The sequence below is a fragment of the Equus caballus genome, chromosome 30, assembly GCF_041296265.1.
Source record: "Equus caballus isolate H_3958 breed thoroughbred chromosome 30, TB-T2T, whole genome shotgun sequence".
Lineage (NCBI taxonomy): Eukaryota > Metazoa > Chordata > Mammalia > Perissodactyla > Equidae > Equus > Equus caballus.
This window is the reverse complement of record NC_091713.1, coordinates 16,057,220-16,078,693: the sequence shown is the minus strand read 5'-3', so window position 1 is coordinate 16,078,693 and position 21,474 is coordinate 16,057,220. Positions and strand designations below refer to the sequence as shown.

At 55.2% G+C, this 21,474-nt stretch overlaps 2 protein-coding genes across 16 annotated transcripts in view; one reads left to right on the top strand and one right to left on the bottom strand.

The window, feature by feature from the left end:
- Nucleotides 1–14,088, top strand: part of EPHX1 (epoxide hydrolase 1) — a 45,879-nt gene extending 31,791 nt beyond the window's left edge. For all 7 annotated transcript variants that reach the window (XM_070256082.1, XM_023632537.2, XM_070256083.1 and 4 more), the window contains exons 4-9: nt 5,093–5,320; nt 5,912–6,041; nt 6,585–6,793; nt 8,766–8,874; nt 12,885–13,010; nt 13,611–14,088. In XM_070256082.1, the coding sequence (XP_070112183.1) occupies nt 5,093–5,320; nt 5,912–6,041; nt 6,585–6,793; nt 8,766–8,874; nt 12,885–13,010; nt 13,611–13,812 (1,004 nt within the window). In that variant the 3' untranslated portion in view covers nt 13,813–14,088. The remainder of the gene's footprint in view (nt 1–5,092; nt 5,321–5,911; nt 6,042–6,584; nt 6,794–8,765; nt 8,875–12,884; nt 13,011–13,610) is intronic.
- A 604-nt stretch (nt 14,089–14,692) lies between these two features.
- TMEM63A (transmembrane protein 63A) overlaps nt 14,693–21,474 on the bottom strand; it is a 37,921-nt gene continuing 31,139 nt past the window's right edge. For all 9 annotated transcript variants that reach the window (XM_023632535.2, XM_001490778.5, XM_070256076.1 and 6 more), the window contains 6 exons: nt 20,832–20,994; nt 19,826–19,931; nt 18,210–18,377; nt 17,270–17,385; nt 16,863–16,925; nt 14,693–15,627 (listed from right to left, as the gene is read on the bottom strand). In XM_023632535.2, coding sequence (XP_023488303.1) covers nt 15,460–15,627; nt 16,863–16,925; nt 17,270–17,385; nt 18,210–18,377; nt 19,826–19,931; nt 20,832–20,994 — 784 coding nt within the window. In that variant the 3' untranslated portion in view covers nt 14,693–15,459. The remainder of the gene's footprint in view (nt 15,628–16,862; nt 16,926–17,269; nt 17,386–18,209; nt 18,378–19,825; nt 19,932–20,831; nt 20,995–21,474) is intronic.

Below are 21,474 nucleotides of genomic sequence, written 5' to 3'. Positions count from 1 at the left end.
TACCCAGTAAACAGTAACTCCCCATTTTCCTCTCTCCGTAGCCTCTGGAAACCACCATTCCGCTTTCTGTCTCTATGAATTTAAGTCTGAATTCTGTATCTGAGTAGCTCATGTGAGTGGAATCACACAAAATTTGTCCCTCTGGCTGGCTTGTTGCACTCAGCATAATGTCCTCAAGGTTCATCCATGTTGAAGCACATGTCAGAATTTCCTTCCTTTTTAAGGCTGAATAATAACCCTTTGTGTGTATTGAACCACGTTTTGTTTATCCGTTTCTCTGTCGATGGACGCTTGGGTTGCTTCCACTTTTTGGCTGTAGTGAATAATGCTGCTATGAGTATGGGTGTACAAACATCTGCTCATCTTCCTGCTTCGGTTATTTTGGGTATAGACCCACAAGCAGAATTGCTGGGTCAAATAGTAATTCTATGTTCAATTTTTTGAGGAACTGTCATAATGTTTTCCACAACAGCTGGACCATTTTAAATTCCCACCAGCAATGGGTGAGGCCCAGTTTCTCCCCATCTTTGTCAATACTTGTTATTTTCTGTTTTGGGGTTTTTTTTTAAGTTGTAGCCATCCTAAGGGGTGTGAGGTAGCATCTCACTGTGGTTTTGATTTGCATTTCTCTAATGATCAATGATGTTGAACATCTTTTCATGTGCTTTTTGGCCATTTGCATATCTTCTCTGGAGAAATGTCTATTCAAATCCCTTGTCCGTTTTTGAATCAAGTTGTTTGTTTTGTTGTTGTTGCTGAGTTTTAGGAGTTCTCCATATATTCTGGATATTAATCCCGTATTGGGTGTGTGATTTGCAAATATTTCCTCCTATTCTGTGTGTTGCCATACTATTAATTTTTTATGTTGAAGAAATGGTGCATGTTTGGAATTTTAAATAACGGTAATGTTTAAGAGAATTTGGCCTTTTCAAGCAACAGATAAAACTTTTGAGTTCTAATTTAAAATGTGTAATTAAGTAGCAGATTTAGATCTGTGATTTTATATGGAAATCTTCCTGAGTTTGTATGCAGTATTGGAAGATTTAAGCCTCACCATATTTATAAATTTAATTTATTAAAATTCTAAGAATTACTTAAAGTATGTGGAAGATGTATGGGTCGGTCAGATCAACTGAAGTTCTTAACAAGGAAATTAAAATGATACAATGTTTAAAGGGGTGTCATTGAGCAAGTAGAGAAATGCAACCACCTACGAATCCAAGCTCCCTGGAGAATGGCTGTCAGCATCTGCTAGCTTAAGAAATATATGGAATGATATTTGCAAGTTGAGCTCAAATGCTTGATGAAGAAGTAGATCTTGAAATCCGTGACTGCAATAAGTTGAAGAATCATTTTAAATATAAGCTGAGTGTTGCTGTGCCCTTTAGGGGACTTTGCTGTCTTTTGTCCTGAGCCCAACAGAATCTAAGCCGCTTCCTCCAAACCCGAGTGCACACAGTGCCTCGTGTGTCATTTCCAAAGACCGCCATCGGGCCCCCTGGTCGAGACTGCCCCGCGTCCATGGGTTGACTCGGATCCCTCTCTTGCCCCCGCTCTTTAGTGCCCATCCAGCAGATATTGACAGGGTACCCCTGTACCCAGGCACTCTGCTGGGGTTGGGGCCATGGAGTCAGAGAGGACAGGGTCTTTGCCTTCACAGCTTGCAGGCTGCTCAGGGGCAATTACAGACCACGGTGAGGGGTGCTCTGAGGGAGGAGGCTCTGGGAGCTTTGTGAGCCCCCCCATGCTGTCTCAGAGTGCGAAGGAAGGCTTCCTGGAGGAGGTGGCATCTAAACTGAGACTTAAAGGGTGGCTAGGAGTTTGCCAAGTGTGTGGGGAAAGTGGTCCAGGAGGAGGAGGGAACAGCCTGTTCAAAAACCCAGAGACAAAAGGGCTGTTTTAGAGGCTGCAAATGTGGGAAAGCCTACCCCACTGGACCATCTCCAAGGTTCCTCAGGACACCACAGCGTGTTGAGTGTTTACAACACAAACCCTCTCACAGGGTGCAAGTGCTCCAGAGGGAGCGATTTCCGGCCCTGGGTCCATCCCAGACAGCTGCCTGCTGTGACTGAACCCACTGCGCCTCAGTCACTTCCCCAGGCTGGCAGCGCCCTCGGCCCTGGTCCCTGCAGTGTGGAGCCCTCCTGCTGGGCCCACCTGCTCTCTGTCCAGCCCCCACAGTGCCAGCTGGCCGCCCCACCCCGGCCAGCGAGCCTTCAGCACTTCTCTTTTCCTGGCTCCCCAGGCTGGGGTCAGTCTAAGAGGGCATCCCTCCTTGCTCTCTCTCTGCTGCCATCCTCCTCCCTCATGTTTAGGCCTTTTCGGGGTCCTCTCTGCCCCTGCACTGACCCCTGTGCCCCTAGCTGCTCAAGCCTCAGCCTCTGAGCCCCAGTGTTCTGTCCTCGTCTCTACTGGCCTCATTATCGGGCTTCCCTGTTCCTGTCACTTCTCTGTTCTGTGATGAGCTTCACATGTCCGTCCTGGGCTGCCCACCACAGGGCGGTCTCTGTTCTCAGAGAGTCTGAGAGCAGGTGGCGGCCTCGGAGGCCTCGGTGGAAGCCCAGCCTGTCACCTCCAGAGAGGAGGAGGGCGTTGCCAGAGTCAGGGAGGTAGAGGGTCAGGGCCAGAACCTAGCTCTCCAGACCCCCAGCCTGTCTCTTTTTTCCTTCGCCCCCGGCCGCTGTCCCAGCTCGGGCGCTGGGCCGTGATCCCCCATCCCACACCCTCCCCTCACCGCCCTGCCAGGCCCAGTGCTGCCCTCTGAGCCCTGCTCTGCTCCTCGATTCTGACCCAGCAGCCTGGGCATGGGGCATCTGTGGGCCCCACAGACCTGTTGAGAAACCGGGAGAGCGTTTCCTCCTCAAAGGGAAGGGGGGCCTCTTAGGGCAAATTAGGAAGTATGGGCTTTTAACATTTTTCTTAATTTTTAAAATTCAAAAAGTACGGAAGGATACTCAGTGAAAAGAAAATCTCCCTGGGCCCTTCCCCCAGCCACCAGCTTTTGCTTCTCTCATATGCGCTTGCAGGATGGCCCGTGCACACGCGAGAATGTACGCATATGTGCGCTTTTTCCCTAATTTCAGCTCAAAGGATAATGGGATAGAGTTTGAATCAAAAATAACCTCACGTCACGCAGCGTGTTCCAAAGGAGGTAAGATCCCATACTAAAATAAACTTTAGAATGAGAATAAACTTAGCAACATAGAAGGACACGCAGGATATATTAAGTGAAAAAAAGAGGGTTCCAAAATAGAATGAATGTAGAGGTCTATTTTTGTTAAAAGAAAGTTGTGTTCTCTAAGTATTTAAAATAAAGTCTGAATTGTCGCAGCCAAGAGGAGCCTAAGGAGACACGACAACTAAGGTAATGTGGTCTCCCAGATGGGATCCTAGAACAGAAAAAGGACATTAGGTAGAAACTAAGGCAATCTGAGTCATATTCCACTGTATGTATATACCAATATTATTCAGCCTTAAAAGAGAAGGAAATCCTACAGTATGTGACAACATGGGTGAACCCTGAGGACAGTATGCTGAGTGAAATAAGCCAGTCACAGAAGGACAAATACTGCATGATTCCGCTTCTATGCGGTGTCTAAAATTGTCAGGCTCGTAAAGGCAGAGAGTAGAATGGGAGGTGGGGAAAATGGGGAGTCGCTGATAAACGGGCGTAAAGTTTCAGTTATGCAGGGTTAGGAAGTTTGGTCCGCTGTGTTACATTGTACCTACAGATAACAACAGTACTGTCGTGCACGTTTACACACTGTGAGGAGGGTAGATTCCATGTTCAATGTTCTTACTATCACAAAATAAAAAAATGAATAAAAACAAAAAAAAAGCCCTAAGGAAATCTGAATAACGTTCGGAGTTTAGTTAATAACAACGTTATCAGTACTGGTTCATCTATTGTAGCAAAATGTAACAAGTGTTCCATACCAACAGAAGGTGTTAATACCAGGGGAAATTGGGTCAGGGTGGATGGGAATGCCCTGTACTATTGTCACTATTTTTCTATAAATCTAAAACTATTTCAAAATATGAAATTTATTTTTTAAAAAAAGTCTGGAAGGACAACGCAGTGTTCTCTTCAGATGGTGAGATTATAGGTGACTTTTCCCCTTTGGTTTGTGTATTTTTTTCTGTTTTCTACCAGAACCTTAGCTAGACCGTGCTGTCAACGTCAGCCCTTGTGGCGGAGGGCTCCAGGTGTGACAGCCCCCTGGCTGGGTTGACCGTGCACACCAGGGGCTGTTGGGCCACTTCCTAGGGAGGGGCTCTCACAGGGACTCTGGAGGCCCCTGGGATCTATTCCGTTGCCCTTGCCTAGGATGGTACTCCAGGTGCCCAGCCCTCTACTTTAAAAAATTTCTCTATTGTCAAAAAATGATAAAGTACAGATGACACAAAAAGGAAGATGATTCACTTGAAATTCTGTAAAAAGAGAGAGCTACTTTTTACATTTTTGTAGTTTATCCTTCCAGACTTTGGAATCCATATACTCACAGTACGAATATATGCATATATGTGAGGCTTTACAGAAGTTGGACCATGCGGTGGCTATGACTTGATAATTCACTTTTACTGCTTAGCAGTATGTATGGAACTGTTTTCCATGTTGGATAAATACATATTTACACTGTCATTTTAAATGACTGTATTGTATTCCAGTATATGGTTAAACTATAATCTATGTAATTGTCTGTTGCTGGATATAAAGAGCTTTTCCCCTAATTTGTAAATTATTGAACAAGTGGTCATTGAGCCCCGCCGTGGGCCAAGGGCTGCTCTGGGCTCTGGGAACACAGCAGTGCTGGTGCTCCAGCAGCCCAGCGCTGGCTGCACGGGTTCATGTTCTGGGGTGAAAGGGGCGTAACGACAGGATCCCCCTCACAGGGTGGCTGTGAAGGCTGAGCAGGGCACCACGTGGCTGGAGCCCGGGGGGAAGCGCTCAACCAAGGTTGCTGTTATCACTGTGATCCACCCTCTGGGGGCCCTCTGAGCCCCGGAAGGGGCAGAGCCTGGCCTGAGACCCTGAGGGCCGTCTTGGGGACTGCACCCTCTGCCCTGCCCTGACTCTGCTCTGTCCCCCTAGGGCTGGACATCCACTTCATCCACGTGAAGCCCCCGCAGCTGCCCTCTGGCCGCACCCCAAAGCCCTTGCTGATGGTGCACGGCTGGCCCGGCTCCTTCTACGAGTTTTATAAGATCATCCCGTTCCTCACTGACCCCAAGAGCCACGGCCTGGGCGACGAGCATGTTTTTGAAGTCATCTGCCCTTGCATTCCTGGCTACGGCTTCTCAGAGGCGTCCTCCAAGAAGGGTACGGGGACTGCTGGGGGCCACGGAACACCCTGCCTCAGCCACCAGTCCCTCCTGGGAGGATGAGGGGGCCGCCGGTGGGGGCAGAGGAAAGTCCCAGGAAGGAGGGTCTGAAACTGGAGGGAGGAGAAGCAAGGAGGGCATTTATGTCACACCCGAAGGCCAGCATGTCCTCTCAGGACCGGAGGAGTGCGGTGGCGAGGGACCAGGCCGAGACACGACTCTCAGGGTCGAGGCCTCGACTGTCCAGTGCTGGCTCCGGGGCCTGGACGCTAGTGTTCCCCCAGGCTCATCACGCAGGGGCAGGTCCACCTCTGGGCCCTGCCGGTTCCAGGCTGACCAAGTCCCGCATGCCGTGTGGGCCCACAGAGGCCCCCCGGGGCTGGCCTTAGCCCGTCACCTGCCCTCGTAGCCTGGCTGTCCACTCACTCTCCCTCTCTACCAGGGCAGGCCCTGGGCACCCAGGATCCCTTCTCACCTCCTGTGAGCTGCTCTTAGCTCAGCCCGGGGCAGGGCGGGTATGAGGAATGTCACGGGATGCTGGGAGGACCCAGGGAGTGACTCCACGCTGTTCTCCTCCCCTCACAACCAGGCTTTAACACCGTGGCCACTGCCAGGATCTTCTATAAGCTGATGCTGCGGCTGGGCTTCCAGGAATTCTATGTTCAAGGAGGGGACTGGGGGGCCTTGATCTGCACCAACATAGCCCAGCTGGTGCCCAGGTGAGGATCCCTTTCAGGGGGGTGTGTGTGTGTGTGTGTGCGCACACAGCCTCTATGAGGCGGACATCTGTGCAGCGTGCAGGGTTATGCATGCCAGGCCCTGCCTGGGCATAGTTTCTGAGCCTTGGAGCACCCCCTTGCCAGGCAGGATGTTTGTGGGCCCAGGGGAGAGGAGGGAGGGGCCCCTGTCGTTCAGCTCCACCAGGGGCACTTCGACACGGATCCTCCCTCCATTCTGTGTCACGCACGGTTGGTGCCTGTGGGCCAGATGCCCAGGCAGAGAGCGCCTGTTAGAGGAAGGGAAGGTCAGAGAGTGGACCTTTCTGATGGACCAAGCCCTGGGAGAGCTGACTGGAACTTTCTAGAAACTCTGTATTTTCTTCCCAACCCGCTCCTCCACCTCAGGTGGCCCCTCCAGAGGGGCAGATGCTGAAGGGGGCTGGCTCTGTGCTCCTCGGCCCGGTGGCCCCTTCCTCCTCTGTCTCTTCCCTCCCCCTTTCCCTGATGCCAGCCCGGCCTCACCTCGCCCCTCTCTGCCCTCAGCCACGTGAAAGGCCTGCACTTGAACATGGCTTTCGTTTTAAGAAGTTTCTACACCCTGACCCTTCCCCTGGGACGGCATTTCGCGGGGCTTTTCGGCTACACCCACAAGGACGTGGAGCTGATGTACCCCTTCAAGGAGAAGATATTCTACAGCCTAATGAGGGAGAGCGGCTACATGCACATCCAGGCCACCAAGCCCGACACCGTGGGTGAGCACTGGGGCAGCCCGGCCCCCGGCCTTCCTCCCCAGGGGGTGAGGGCAGGGCGCTGCTCACAGCTGCAAACTCCTGTGAAGAACTCGGGCCCCTTCGACCCATAGACTGCATCTCGCCACGGAAGTGAGTTGACGCACGGTCGTCAAGTCCCCAAACAACTCCATTTCGTGGATTCAATACTCCTCATGGTTTGACGCTTGATTCCTCCATCCCTGAGCCTGCATCCTCCAGGAAGAAGCAGAAGGATGGAGAGCGATGGGGGAGGAGAAGCCTGGGGGCTTCCAGCTCTAGGACTGTGGGGGATGGAGAGAGGTGCCCCCGCGCCTGGGGAGAGCTCCCCATGACGGTGAGGGAGGACCCAGCAACCATTTCTGCCCCCAGGGCCCTGTTGAGGGATGATTACCTTAAAAAAAGATGAAAACACTTAAAAAGATACATTGATAAAAATACAGAGTCAACACATGTAGATTTTAACTCATTAATTAATAAAGGACCAGGTAAAACGTAAAACAGCACAAAGCAGTTCAAAGGCAATTAGGAACACTAAAATTAATTTGCTAATCGATGTGAAATTTGCCAAAATGCACAGACTAGTCATCAACTAAATCTGCACTGGACAGAATTTTTTCCTTTGAGCTTTTTTTTGAGATGTGACTGAGTGACGGCACTGTATATGTTTACGGCGTGTAGCATCGCGCCTGGAATTATGTATAACGTGAAAAGATTACCACAATAAGTTTAGTTTGCCTCCACCATCTCATATAAATATAAGAAAAAAAAGTATTTTTTTTCCCTGTGATGAGAAATTCTAAGATTTACTCTCTGGACAAAATTCATTTGCTTCTCTATGAACAAGAACCGTTTGCATTACTCTCAGTTTTCTACAATTTACAGAGTTGTCAAAGAGCTGGAGGACAAGAGCAGAGGGGACCCCAATAAATCAGATGACCCAGAAGGGTCCCCTAGGTAACTCCGAGTCCCACTCAGAGGACGCCCAGGAGTCGCTTTGCCCATTTCAGAGTCATTTATAAAGTTTTCATGATAGTCTCTCCTACACACGTTAGGAGCTCATGATAATAATCATACCGCTTTCTAAAACCAGATTTTTTTCTCTGATGATAAAAGTAATCTATGTTCAGTGTCAAAAAATTGAAACCCGCAAAAAGCACAAAGCGGAAAAGCCAGTCACCTGTGCCCTCTCGTCCGTCCCCACCGCCCCTCCCCCCGGCCTTCAAGAGACCTTGCGAACAGTTGGGTTGATGAATGTTCCTAAGTGGAATCTGTCCATATAACCAGCACTCACGTCAAGAAACAGAACATGACCCACCAGCCCAGAAGCCCCTGTGGCCTCTTCCAGGCACTACCCACCACCCCGCCCCGGGGTAACCACGCTCCTGAAGTCTGACAGACAGTGGCCCTGCCTGTTTTTGCACTTTGTATGAAATGGCATCCTACAGTAGGATTCTTTGGAGTCTGGCTCCTTTTGCTCAGTCTTGTCTTCGTGAGATTCATCCGTGCTGGCGTCCCAGCCATTTTTAATGCCTGCCCAGTATTTTAGCTTAGGGTGGGTCAGTATTTACTTATAACTGATCCCCTATTTTAGACTTCTAGGTGGTTTCTCATTTTTCATTAATCATAGCATATAAACAAAAAGCCCACCTTTTAAAACATGGCATTCAGATATAGTTCTCATTTGGGTCTAACAAAACCCAGAGTCACAGACCCTTCAGTTTGCAGGAAGCTGCCCCTATAGGGAATGAATCCCCATGAGGGAGTGGAGGTATTGTCCCTTCTATCGGGCCGAGGGTTAAGTAAGTGGGGCGCAGGAGTACCCTGAGAGCTGGGGCAGAGCTGTGCTCCGACTTGGGCTTCCTGCCACTCTGGGGGGCCCATGCCACCCCTCAGTCCTGACGCCCAGCTCCCTGGCCCCAGGCCTGAGTCGCTCCCTCGCTTCTTCCCACTCCAGGCTGCGCTCTCAATGACTCTCCCGTGGGACTGGCCGCCTATATTCTAGAGAAGTTTTCCACCTGGACCAAGTCGGAGTTCCGAGACCTGGAGGATGGAGGCCTGGAGAGGTGAGCCCCCACCCACCCCTGCTGTCGCCCCGTCCCGGCCGCACCTTCCTCACCATCACCCTCCTCTCCATCCTCATCTCTGGTGGCTTTATCTGGGTGGGACGGTCAGCAAGTTCCATGTGTTGTGGGATGACCCACAGATCCTTATCCTGTGACCTGTGTAGCCCTGATTTCTGGATAAGGAAGCTGAGGCACAGAGAGGCCTAGTGATTTGCTACAAGCCTCACAGCAGGGTCGTCCAGAACACGATGCAGAGCTGGAGGCTGTCTGTGCTCCAAACAGCTCTCCTGGGATCAAGGGGTCCAGAGGGCAGTGAGCGCCCTTTCACTGCCAAGAGGCGGTGCAGTCAGGACCCTGACCTCCTGAACCCCTGGTCCACAGGAGTGCACATGTGTGGAAGCCCATCCCAGAGGGTGGCTGCAGAAAGACTGGGGGGCGGGGCTGTCCCGCCTCCCGGGACCTTAGAGGCTGCAGCCTCCACAGCGTGTGACTCCCCGGTCCCTGCCTGACTCAGATTCATCAGGTTCAGCCCTGACCTACCTTCTCCAGGACCCAGGCCTCTCTGCATTCCTTCAGACATAGTGCTGGGGGTGGGGAATAGAGACTGAATGGGACCGGGTCCCGCCTCAGGGGTGGGACTTGTCTGGGCTGTGCCCCAGCCACAGCCCCTGGAACAGGGCCCGGAATACACTAAGTGCTCAAGAAATGTTTGTTGGATGAATGAACTCTAAAGACACATGCAAAGGACTGTGGGAGTGCAGAGAAAGAGGAGGGGAAATCACTGGGGGAATCTATCTGATCTGAGCCTTGAAGGATGAGTAGGAGTTTGCTGGGTGGAAAGGGTGGAAGAAGGGAAATTAGCCAGAGGGAAAAGCAGAAGCAATGGCAGCAGTGGTTAAAATGTAAGGTGTGCTTGGAAAAAGTGGGTTGTCTGGATGCTGGAGCAGGCACATGGGGCCAGACCGTGAACTTGTTCCCGCAGGCAGGTCCTCCAAGAGCCTCAGGAGCCCCCACCCTGGGATCTGTTTCTCCTCCCCACTGGGCAGGACCAGGCTCGATGGAGCGCCACCAGGAGCACCTTGGCGAGGGCCTGCCTGTGCTCCATGTGCACAGATACCTGGAGCCAGATGGGAGGCTCCCCGGCCTGCCCCCTGGGCCCCTCCAGAGCTCCTGCCCAGCTACAGGGAGCAGCAAAGCTCTGAGCAGGGCACAGGCACAGTCAGATCCGTGTTCGGGAAGATCACCAACTGCAGCAGGTGCAGACTGTCGCTGTGGTTTTCAAGCTGCACTCAGAGCCACGGGGGAGGGAGGAGCATTTGGCCAACTCGATGCAAGCCAGTTCACAAGGTTCAAGTGTTTGTGGTAACTATTCAGGTTTCATTTGTCATCAGAATTGCATTTAAACAGATGCTCATTTTATCTCTGTTCCTGCTCTGTGCTGCTATAGCTAGAGATCCGGATTTCAGAGAGGAGGGAGTAAGGACTAAGAGGAATATATTCGTAAATATGAAGATGTCACGTGATTATATTCTTCATCTCTGAGAAGCCTCTCTTCTTACAAATTCTTCAGGTTCCACTAGTTAATATTCATACTTCCTGTCTGCCCCTGCTTTGCCCCTCAGACCCCCTGTCTCTGTCCCCGTCTTGAGCTGCCCTAGTTGGGAGCAGGGCAGAGGGGGACTGAACATTCCTTAAAATGTGGTTCCGAGGACGAAAATAGAATTGACCAACTGCATCTAAATGGCTGAAGCAAACAAGTAAATTCAGGAAATTGGCCATTTCTGGTAAATTGGCTTCTGAAGAACCAGCTAAACTAACCACCCGAGAGCTGGGGAGCAGCAAATGGTCTCTAACCCAGGCAGCGGGGACAGGAGCAGGGCCTCCCCTCCTGTGAGGGGATGGGTGGGAAAGGGCGTGAGGACAGCTGGGGCTTGGTGGGGCCAGGAGAGGGAGGCGTCCACAGTGACGGAGGTTTCTAACAGCTGCCGGGGCTGGAGATGCCATTCACCAAGCAGGGAGGAGAGGTTGAGGAGGGGAGCCCCTGTGAGTGGGTGTGTGTGCATTTGGATGTGGAAGTGTCTGCACACAGTGTGTGCACGCATGTGAGTGTGCACATGTGCGAGTGCACTTGCATGGATGAGTGTGTGTGTGCACGTAGTGTCCGGGGGGGCTTGGCAGAGATGCAGAGCTCATTTTGTCTCAGACCTGCTGAGAGGGAGACGCTGGCAGGATGTGCAGGAGGAGAGGTCCACTTGGTGATTGGACTCACGGATCTGGAGCTCAGGTGTGGGGTCAAATCGGAGCTCCGTGCTCTTGGTGAATTAGCAGTTGGAACTGTGGGATAGATGTGCTCAGACAGGGTGTAGACAGAGCAGCATCAGGGCTGCTGGGAGAAGCCTGACTGGCTGCAGGAGGCCCCAAAGGGAGAGAGAGAGTCCGGGAGGACAGCCCAGTGAGAGGCCCCCCCATGAAGCCTGGGCAGGGCTGTCGCAGGCGGACGGTTTCAGTGTCCACAGGGAATGGAGCGGGGCGGGGGGGCGGGCAGCAGAGAGAGGACGGGCATGGAGTCGGGGGGCGGGGGGGGAAGGCCTGCAGTGACATTTGGCGCTTAGACTGTGGGCGGTGGAGGGAGGAGGGGACCCACAGAGCTGGACCCGAGCAGGCAGACGGGGGATGAAGGCCCAGGACCAGGAGGCACCTGGTGAAGCAGGGAAGGGCCTGGGGGGTAGCTGCTCAAGGACTTGCGTTTCCTCAGAGAGGAAGGCAGGGAAGGGGGAGGCTGTGGGTGGGCACATGGCCATCAGGACCCACCGAGGGTTGGGATGCTCCGAGGAGGTGGCAGCAGAGACTGGAGAGCATGGTTGTAAGGGACCTGTCAGCTGGGCTGGAGTCCCCTCGGGTCTGTGGACTGTTGGGTGGGTCCTGGGTGGCAGAGGCCACAGGGATGAGGGCAGTGAAGGGGTGAGTGATGTCATGGAAGCTAGAGGGTCTGGGGTGCGTGGGGTTACTCCGGGGAGCAGGGCTGAGAATGGAGGAAGGTGAGTCGGGGCGGGGGGCAGAGGGGAGAAGTGGAGGCCCAGGAGCTCATCCGGTGGGCAGCTGAAGTGGACGGATGGGGAGGCCATGGAGGGCTCCAGGGGGCTCTGGGTGCCGAGGGTGAGGGAGCTCAGCACCAGGAGAGGAGAGAGCCTGAGGGCGGGCAGGGCCAGGAGAACGTGGGGCTTTCCAGGGTCCGCAGACCACGTGCTCCAATGGTGAGGGCCAAAGGATTATTTCTTCCTGGACTGGGGGCCTGCCTGCTCAGCAGTGCCCAGGCTGGAGGAAAAAAGGGGTGTCCCACGCTGAGGGAAGAGGTCTCTGCAGGGTCCCAGAGCTCACTCCTGCGGTGACGCAGGTTTGGTGGGAGGCACGCTGACAAGCCAGAGATGGGAATAAAAATGCCCCAGGAGCCCCTAGTGCTGCCCTGCTGCTCCTGGTGCCTGGCCAGGGCCAGTCCAGGGGCTCCAAAGGCTGCTGGAGACAAGCGTCTGCCCAGGGCTGGGCAGGGGCAGGCCTGCCTGAGGATGCTCTGAGGACGGCCTGCACCGAGGGCCAGGAGTGGGCACCAGCTCTGAGCAGGGGCAGCAGCATCCTGCTCTCAGTCCTGCTGGACACTGGGCAGAGACCAGCCCAAAGCCCCTGGGTTCACCTGACCTCATCTGCTCCTTCCCACCTGGGCCGAACCTCTGGGGCCGGTGCGGGAGGGAGTCAGCTGACACCACCCAGGATGACGCGGACAGCCAGCGTTGCCTGCCTCGTATGTGGTCAGCACTGCATTACCTGTCGTCGTGGTGACTCTGGGACGAGCCTACCTGCATCACAGGGATAATACCCCGACCGCAGTGTGGTCTGGGGAGGGAAGCGAGACAGGCAGGCACCTGGCACATGCTCCCAGTCTGAAGGTGGCAGCTCTTGTTTCTCGTACAACTGCCTGTGGCACTGAGAGTGGCCTTCCACTTCTGCTTTCCCAGGAAGTTCTCCCTGGATGACCTGCTGACCAACATCATGCTCTACTGGACAACGGGCAGCATCACCTCCTCCCAGCGCTTCTACAAGGAGAACCTGGGACAGGGCTACATGGCCCACAAGCACGAGCGGTGAGCGCAGCTGGAGTGTGGCCTCTGAGGAGGGGCCTCTGAGGCCGGGGCAGGGTCCACCCAGTTTTGCACTCAAGGGAGGGCACTTGATGCGGGAGAGGTACAACCTTGCCTGCGGTGTGCACAGGGTGCAGAGAATGAGAACCCCATCTGAAGAAGGTCGAGGAGCTCGGAGAAATCCCTGTGCCTTGAGAACTGGCTCACGGAGGGACAGGGGGCACCTAGATGTCATTCAGGCCTCCCCCAGGGCCAGGGTGCTGGCCTGGTGTGGCACTGATGGTCTGGGACTTCCCCAGCACCCTTTCCAAACCCCATGTGGAGACCCTCAGACGACAGCAAAGGGAAAGGCGCAATAGAGGCTGTCCCACCCACTCTGGGCCTGTCCTCTATTGCTCCCCTGCCTGGGCTGCCCTTCCAGAAAAGAGGGCCCTTGGTGGCTGGGAATTGAGGGGGGTGGTTAAACCCGGGGGCTATCCTTCCCTTTATGTCTTCCCTCGGGTGGGGAGCTCACCCTCCCCCAGGCCCTGAACCCTCTGCGGCGGGGACGGGGAGGGGGCCGGCCGCAGCCTTACCCCTCTGTGGGATCTTTGTCCCACCCAGGATGAAGGTCTATGTGCCCACCGGCTTTGCTGCCTTCCCGTGTGAGCTGTTGCACGCCCCGGAAAACTGGGTGAAGTTCAAGTACCCGAAACTGATCTCGTATTCCTACATGCCCCGTGGGGGCCATTTCGCCGCCTTCGAGGAGCCACAGCTGCTGGCTCAGGACATCCGCAAGTTCGTCGGGCTGCTGGAGCGGCAGTGACGCCCGCGTGGCAGGTCCCTCGCCGACCCCTGCCGCTTCAGCTGGATGCCCCCATTCTCCCAGGGCCTGCTCCCCGAGGGAGTGGGGCTGCCAAGGGGGCGGCCTCCCAGTTTTCTCTCGGTGCAGAGGCCCTTTTTCTGAGAATGAGTTTGCTTCTGTTCCCTGCCCACGCTGGCACCCCGTGCTCACTGCCTGCACGCGCACTCGCCCACCCCACCCCCAACACACACGTGTTAAGCAACGTGGCTTTGACGATAAATGATTTTACTTCCAAAAGTGGCTGGAACCAAATGATGGGCGCGTGCCGCCACCCCACGTGGGGCTCCCCTTCCCGCGGAGCCAGCGGGTCTGCATCCGGCATGGGGAGGGGGGTCCCCCGCCCTCGCTGGGAAGGGTAGGACAGGCCCGCTGCGGCACCAGGAAGCCGCTTTACCGCCTCCCAGTGCCCGGGGCCGCTGGGAGCAGAGGCCGAGGCTGAGGACCACGAGGCGGGGTCTGCAGGGGGATGGAGGACTCGGCCGCACTGCCGCGCCGACCGCGCCGACTCGCGCCTCTGGCGCCCCCTGGGGGCTGTAGGGAAGCGGCTCTCGCGCAAGCGCCCAAAGCGGCTTCCCAGCCCCGGGAATCACAGGGGGACAGAGAAGGCAACCGGCTGCCTGTCCTTCCTTCCCAGCTTACAGCTCAAGGGTGGTGCGCGGCCCTGCGCCCAACCCAGACACCCCTTCTCCTCTCCCCTGCCGGCCCTTGGCTCCGAGGAGGCCCTGAGCCCTGCACCCCCGCCCCCACCACCTTGGAAGGAGCAGACAGATGGGGTTGAGGGATGTAGACTGCACCCCAAGCACTCGGCTCTGACGAGATGGGAGAGGCTGAATCTCACCAGTCTGGCTGAATGGGCACTTTATTAGTGGTCCTCATTGTCCCTGCCTGCTGCAGGGCGACCCTGACCCAGCCACAGCTTCACTGGCAACATGATACAAGAACACAGACCCATAGCGGGATGCGCAGGTGCATGTGCAGCTGCAGGAGCCTCTGCAGCCCAGCACTGGCCCATTCCCTTCCTGTCCCCACAGCTCACTCCTGAGACGGGGGCGGGGTGGATGGTTAATACCCAGAGGGAATGAGCCCCGGTGTCATCTGGCCCCGTCTCAGGCCCGGGACTGCTGTAGGCTCTTTGCTCATCAGGCGCTGTGTGTGCCCAGAAAGGGTAGGTGGGGTCTGGGCACTCAGAAGGGAGGTTTTCCACTTGTTACTTTCTCCCTGGTACCTGACACAGTCATCAGAGGTAATGGGTCTGGAGGGGCACAATTCCAACATGATCGTGGCTAAAAATCACGGGGGACATCACCCCAGCTCGAGCTCAACGCTGGTGCAGAAGGTGGACTGGAAATGAGCACAGCCTCAGGCGACGGAGCTGCATGGACTCCCTTCTCGGCTGCTGTGACCAGAAAAGACCACCACCAACAGCAGTCCCACCCTCCCCCATCAGCCAAGGGCCTGAGCCCCTTCCTGGTCCCATCTGTTCAGAGCTGTGCGGCTGAAAGCAGGTGGAAAGAAGTCCAGGTTGGCGTCGGAGTCGAGCTGCTTCCCCGCCTCTGTCTCCTCACCTCCCAGCTCCTGGAGCCTGGCCCATCCTGAAGCTCACCGCCCTCAGGCCTCCTGGAGGGCAGCCGCCACCTCGGCCGCAGGACTCTGGGCCAGGCCCTGCCCCGGGATGGTCGCACTGATGTTGTGGATGGCGCCATAGGTCTGCTGCTGCTGCGGGGACAAGGCTGTTCTCTCAGAGGCCAAGCTGTTCAGAATCCGGGGCACATAGGGCTGCAGGCAAATGGGGTGTCAGTGCTCAGGTGGGGTGGCCACCAGATTCCACCCTCCCCCACTGCCCTCCCCTTCCAGCAGGGGGACACGAACAATGCTCAGACAGGACACAAAGAAATAACATCAACTTAGAATGTCGGGACCCAAAATATGCCAACGGCAGGATTTCCGAGCAGCCAGAGCTAATCAGAGAACACAGTCACTTACCCAGTTCTCGGGATCACAGAAAAGGAAGCACACTGATTTCCCAGAGAAAACAAAACCTTCCTAGCACTGCATTCTAGATTCCTCGCTTTATATAGGACACAGGTCTATCCATCTGGGACAGGCTTAGCATGCTGTTGGTGGAACTTCCGGGAAGCTGAATGGACCCATGGAAGTTACGGTTCCTCCCAGTCCCAGGCTGCAGCTGCCGGGCAGGGCAGACAGGCTGCGGCTGAGGGATGTCCATCATCCACCTGTCCTGCTCGTCCCTTGTCTGGTGCGCACATCACACCCAGGAGCCTCTGGGTAATGAATCCTTCTGAGAACCCTCTCCTCTGGGGCTGGTCCAAGGACAGACACTGATAAGAGTGCCTGACACTGGAAAGAACGCTGCTGCTGAGATGGGCCGCTGTCCTGGCCCTGGGTCTGTCAGGAAGCCTGCGGTCACAGCCCTGGGGTCCCATGGCTCCGCTTTCCTTTCCCAGCCCCGCCCTAGGAGCAGGTGCTGGAGGCAGGAAAAAGGGAGGATCAGGAAGGAAAGGAGTCCTGGTGTCTTCCTAACACGGCGCCCTCCTCCAAGGCAGGGGCAAGGTTCATTTGTTGAATTCAAAGGGGAGTTGGTGGCACCCTCTTGGTGCCAGGCAGAGGCCCTCCCACAGGCAGGGGCTGGGGAAATCTCATGATGGAGCTTCATCAGGCCAGAGGGCCTGCCATACTGCTTCTCCGAAGGCCGGCCCTCACCAGGCACTAAGCAGGCAGAGCAGACCAGTGAGCAGGGCAGAGAAACCAAGGGGGATGGGCATGCATCATGGTAAAACTAATTATCTTCTCAGGGGCAGCTGTGGCTTCACATACATGAGGTAAAACATCGAGCGGGACTAGGGAATCCTTGTAAAATGACACGAATTCAGAAACTTGCCTGCCAGGTGATCAAGGGACTTCTACCTTAACAAGAATGATCAGAGCATGTCTGCAGGCCCATGTGTCGGACCCTGCAAGGGCTCGGCGCCCAGGTGAGAACCACAACTCACTGTGAAGGGTGCAGGCACATTGCCTTCTGCCTCGCTTCCTTTGTCACTTGCTGATTCTTCTGTCTGCAGATAACAGCAAAAACTTGCAATGACAAACAAAACTGATCTTCCTCAACTAACACCCTCCAAACAAACAGACTGTTCACACCCAGAATAATAGAACCAGCTGGCACCAGGCTCCCAGCGGCAGCCCCAGAGAGGATGGGGCGGCAGTGCCGGGAGGGGGGAAGGGGTGGGGGCGGAGCTACACATAGGGGCAACGGCCCACGCCTTCCCCGGGGATAAATAAAACCCGGGAGAAGGCTGTTGATGACATGCTGACATGAGAAAGGGTGGAGGAGCAGGGGAGGGTGAACCCACCGTCTCCTCCCAGGTCGCCCTGGGCAGCGGTGGGGGAGGGGCTTTACCTTGTAGTTCAGAGGGGTGAGGTGCTTAAAGCATCCAAAGCAGGTGTAGGCCAGGCAGACGAGGATGGTGAGCAGCACGACCAGGAGGTTGAACAGGGTGGGGGGGGCCATCGGACCTGGGGACAAAAGGATGCCAGCTTGGGGGGGGGGAGGGGCTGCCACTGGCCCTCACCCTGCTGAGGAAGAGGGGCCACCCTGGCGCAGGAGCCGTGTGTGACTGCTCCCTCAGGCAGGAAATAAAGAGAAGGAGTCCCCCCGCCCCCCTCCAGCAGCTGGGATGGCGTCTTCACAGCCAGGAGCACAGAGTGACCCATGAAGGGTGGCATTATCCCTGGCCAGATTTCAGGCCCTGGGACACCAAGTCAGTGGCTATTTGCCGACTTCCTTGCTGAGCCAGTTTCCTCCAGTCTCCAGTGTCCCCGGCCAGGTAGGATGGAGGCTCCCCCACCCGACCGGGGCCAAGTCACACATCTCTTCTGCCCTTTTCTTTTTCCTCGAGAGTGTCAGCTTTCCCTCCTGTGTGCCCCCACCCCCTCCACACTGTGAGGTGTGAGCACCTGAGCCCATCCACACCCCCAAAAGCAATCTGGACCAGCTTCCCATCTCCCCTGGTTCAGCCCCTTCATAGCTGATAAAGGGACTGTTTTCTCTCTAAGCCTGTCTGGGAAAATCGACCTGGCCTTCACCAGGGTTACACTTGAGCTTGGGCCAGCTCATAAACTGGGTTGTCAATCTGCACCCAATGTCAGTCCTCACCCTGAGTACCATGTTGTCATTGGACACCCAACCAGCCCTCATGCTGGTACCACCTTCTGATTGGATACTGAGTTGAAGCTATTACAGCAGTGAGGGATTTGAGTGACTGGCGTGGATGCTGGAATGTGAGGCAGCGGTCTGCCTCCTGCCCTCCCCGCCCCCCCAGGTCAGCAGGGCCCCTCACCGAGGCGCAGGAAGGAGAAGAAGAAGAGCCAGAAGAGGCACAGGATGGGGGCAGCCAAAGCCTGGTTCACGGCCGCAAAGTGGATCCTTTTCTCCAGCTTGGCTGGCAAGTAGGCGAAGTAGAGGTTGTGCCGGTCCACCATGTGCTTGAGCAGGATGTAGATGAGGCCTGCGGAGGCGGGGCTGTGAGCTGGGGACCCGGCTGGGTCTCAAGGGCCCCTCTGCCCCCTTCCTCCTGGGGGTGCTGTTTGTGCATGGAACTGGGGCTCGGGCTGCTCTTTGACCTCCTGAACCCGGAATTGGGCTAAATGCAGAAATGCCTATCCTGGCTGTTAATGTTCTCTCCTCTCCCTTCCCCTCCCCTCCCCTTCCTTTCCCTCCCCCCTCCACTTCCGCCTCCCCCTTCCTGGCCTCTTTCTGACCCCAAGGAGTCGAGGTATCTGTGATTCTGTCCCCATGGAACACTGAAATGCTAGGATCATTTTGGGGAAAGACGCTATCTTACACCCAGGGGTCTGGACCCCTCCCATGCTGAGCCCCCCATCCCTCAGTGCTCCCAGTCCCCTTGCCCTCTCCCCCACAAGGTGACCCCTGCGCTCATCCCAGTCAACAGATGCCCAATTGTCTGACTGCAGCGGCAGCACAGAACAGGGGTGCTGCCTTTTCTATTATGTCAGCTTCTTTTGAAAATCTTTTTGTTTTGAAAAAGTGATACTGTAGATTTTTAAAATAGTACAAGAGAATATACAAGGAAAAGTGAAACTTCCTCCTACCCCTAAACCTCAGATGTCACTATCAACAGTCTCTTGGGTGTTCTGTTTGCTTCCAGAGGTGTCCATTTTTCTGCCAGTTCCTGATTTTTTCTTTTACAGTCATGGGTCGGTTAACGACAGGAACACGTTCTGAGAAATGTGTTGTTAGCTGATTCCAGCTTCATGTGAGGACGGAAGTACATGCGTCATCATAGCATGTACTTACACAAACCTAGATGGTAGAGCCTCCTACACACCCAGGCTATGGTCAGCCAACCCATGGTACTAATCATATGGGCCCACCATCGTGCATGTGGTCCGTCCTTGACCAAAACGTCGCTATGGGGCACATGACTGTAGTTGCAAGCCTTTGGCTTTTAAAGTCAAACAGTCCGATTCATAGCCTGGCTCTACTCACTAACAGAATATTGAGTGCTTCATCTGTGAAAGGACACAGAAACAAGACCTGCCCTGTACGATTGCATAAGCATTAAGTGTGATGATCCGTGTGGAGTGCAATGGTGACCAGCCAGGGCGAGGGCACAAACTGAGCCTCGATCATTACTGCTGGCACTGTCTCAGTTGCTGCTGGAGAATCGACCAGGAATGAAGTAGTCAGCTGGCAGAGAGCCTCAGACCAGAAGTACTGAGAGAGGCCATCATTTGGAAGACTCGTGGAAGGAATTCATGAGAAGTGAAATTAAATTTGGTGTCCCGTGTGTCTCCTTGGCAGTTTGTGGTTCCTGTAGCTACATGAGGTCCTCTGTTGGTGGGTCTCCATAACGCCCTGGTGATGCCTGTCCCTGGGGGGCTTGGCAGAATCAGCCATCCTACCCACCCTGAGTCCAGCTCCAGGGCCACTCACCGAATGGTGCGATGATGGGGCAGGTGATGCTGTAGGCCATGATGACAGTGAAGATGCAGAGCATCCACGCATACATGGCTCCGAACTCGTACTGGAAGGCCTGGTTCTGGGAGGAGGTGGTGGTGAGGAGCTCACAAGCTTGTTCCACCCAAATCCCCCTCCATGCCCTCCAGATGGTAAGGGGAGAGCAGCGTGGAGAAGGACTGTGGAAATGGGAGACTCACAGCTACCCCCACTTCTTGAGGTCCTTTCTATCCCTCCACAAGCCTTCTCCAGCTTCCCTCAGCTCACACCCAGACCTCCCAAGGTACAGTAATTTATGTTTTCTTAGTGTTTGTCTTGTTCAAATCATGTCAACCCAACCAGCCCTTGAGCCTCTGGAGGGCAGAGAGGATGTGTCTGAGGAGAGACTGTAGAGTGATCCCCCCACAGACTTCGGCATCAGACCCAACATCAGCTCTGCCCCTTAAAGCCGTGTGTCCTGGGCCAAGCGCTTAACCTCCCAATGGCTTAGTCTGTGCATCTGCAAAGTAGGGTACCAGCAGCGCCCATCTCCTAGGGGTGCTGAGGATAAACGAAAGAGTGCATAGCTTCTCCAGCTTCCCACGCACGGTGCCCACAATGGCAAAGGAGAGTAAGAGAACCCACGCCACCCAGTTTAGGGAATCTCAGAACAAATGCCCGCAGCCCAAAATGCCTTTGACCTCTGCGGTAATCTTAAGAGTTTATGCAAATGACTGCCCCTGGAAAAGGCATTCGTGGACTTCAGTTGTACGGATGTGTGTGATCAGACTGGTTAAAGTGCAAAATTCCCAACTCTCCTCCAGCCTGTGAGTGTGAGTGGAGAATCGTGAAACCATGCCACACTCACGCAGGCTCTCCTACCTCGCCCCCTGCAGAGGCGGCCCTGCACCCCTGATGAGAAGCACGCAGCACGGTGCCTGGGGAAGTGCCGCGGTGGCAGCTCCAGAGGGAGGGGAGCCCTGCCCGCCCTGCCAGCCCGCACCTGCTTCACGTTCCTGCGGTCGGCGGCCGTCTTGGCCATGATCATGCGGAAGGTGTAGAGGATGAGGCCGGGCAGCCGCAGCAGCTCCATGCCGCCACCGATGAAGGCTGAGGCGATGACGTAGTTCACGAAGAAGGCGCCCTGGTCGGGCAGGAAGACGCACCTGGGGACCAGCGGGTGTGAGCTGAGAGCCCCGAGAGGCTCCTTCCCACGGGAGGAGAGGGCCCCTCGGCCGGGCAGAAGCAGCAAGTCCCTGAGATGATGCTCATCCTTCAGTTGGTACGTGTAGGCAGCACACACATGTGCCAGGCTCTGTTCTAGACCCTGAGAATAAAATAAGACCCTGCCCCCGCACTGCTGGAGCTCACATCCTAGCTAGGGACGCACACAATCCAGGGGATACACAGCACGCCAGGTGTCCTAGGTGCTGCAGCGGACAGGAAGCAGGGCGGGCAGTGCTCACTAGGCTGCACAGGGCGGTCAGAGAGGCCTTGCTGATGAAGTGACATTTGCCAGAGACATGGAGGAGGGCAAGAGAGAGTCATCTAGAAGCCTGGGGAGAAAGCATTCCAAGCAGAGGAAACAACAGATACAAGAACACGCCTGGCACGTCAGTGGAACAACGGGCGGGGCGGGGCGGGCA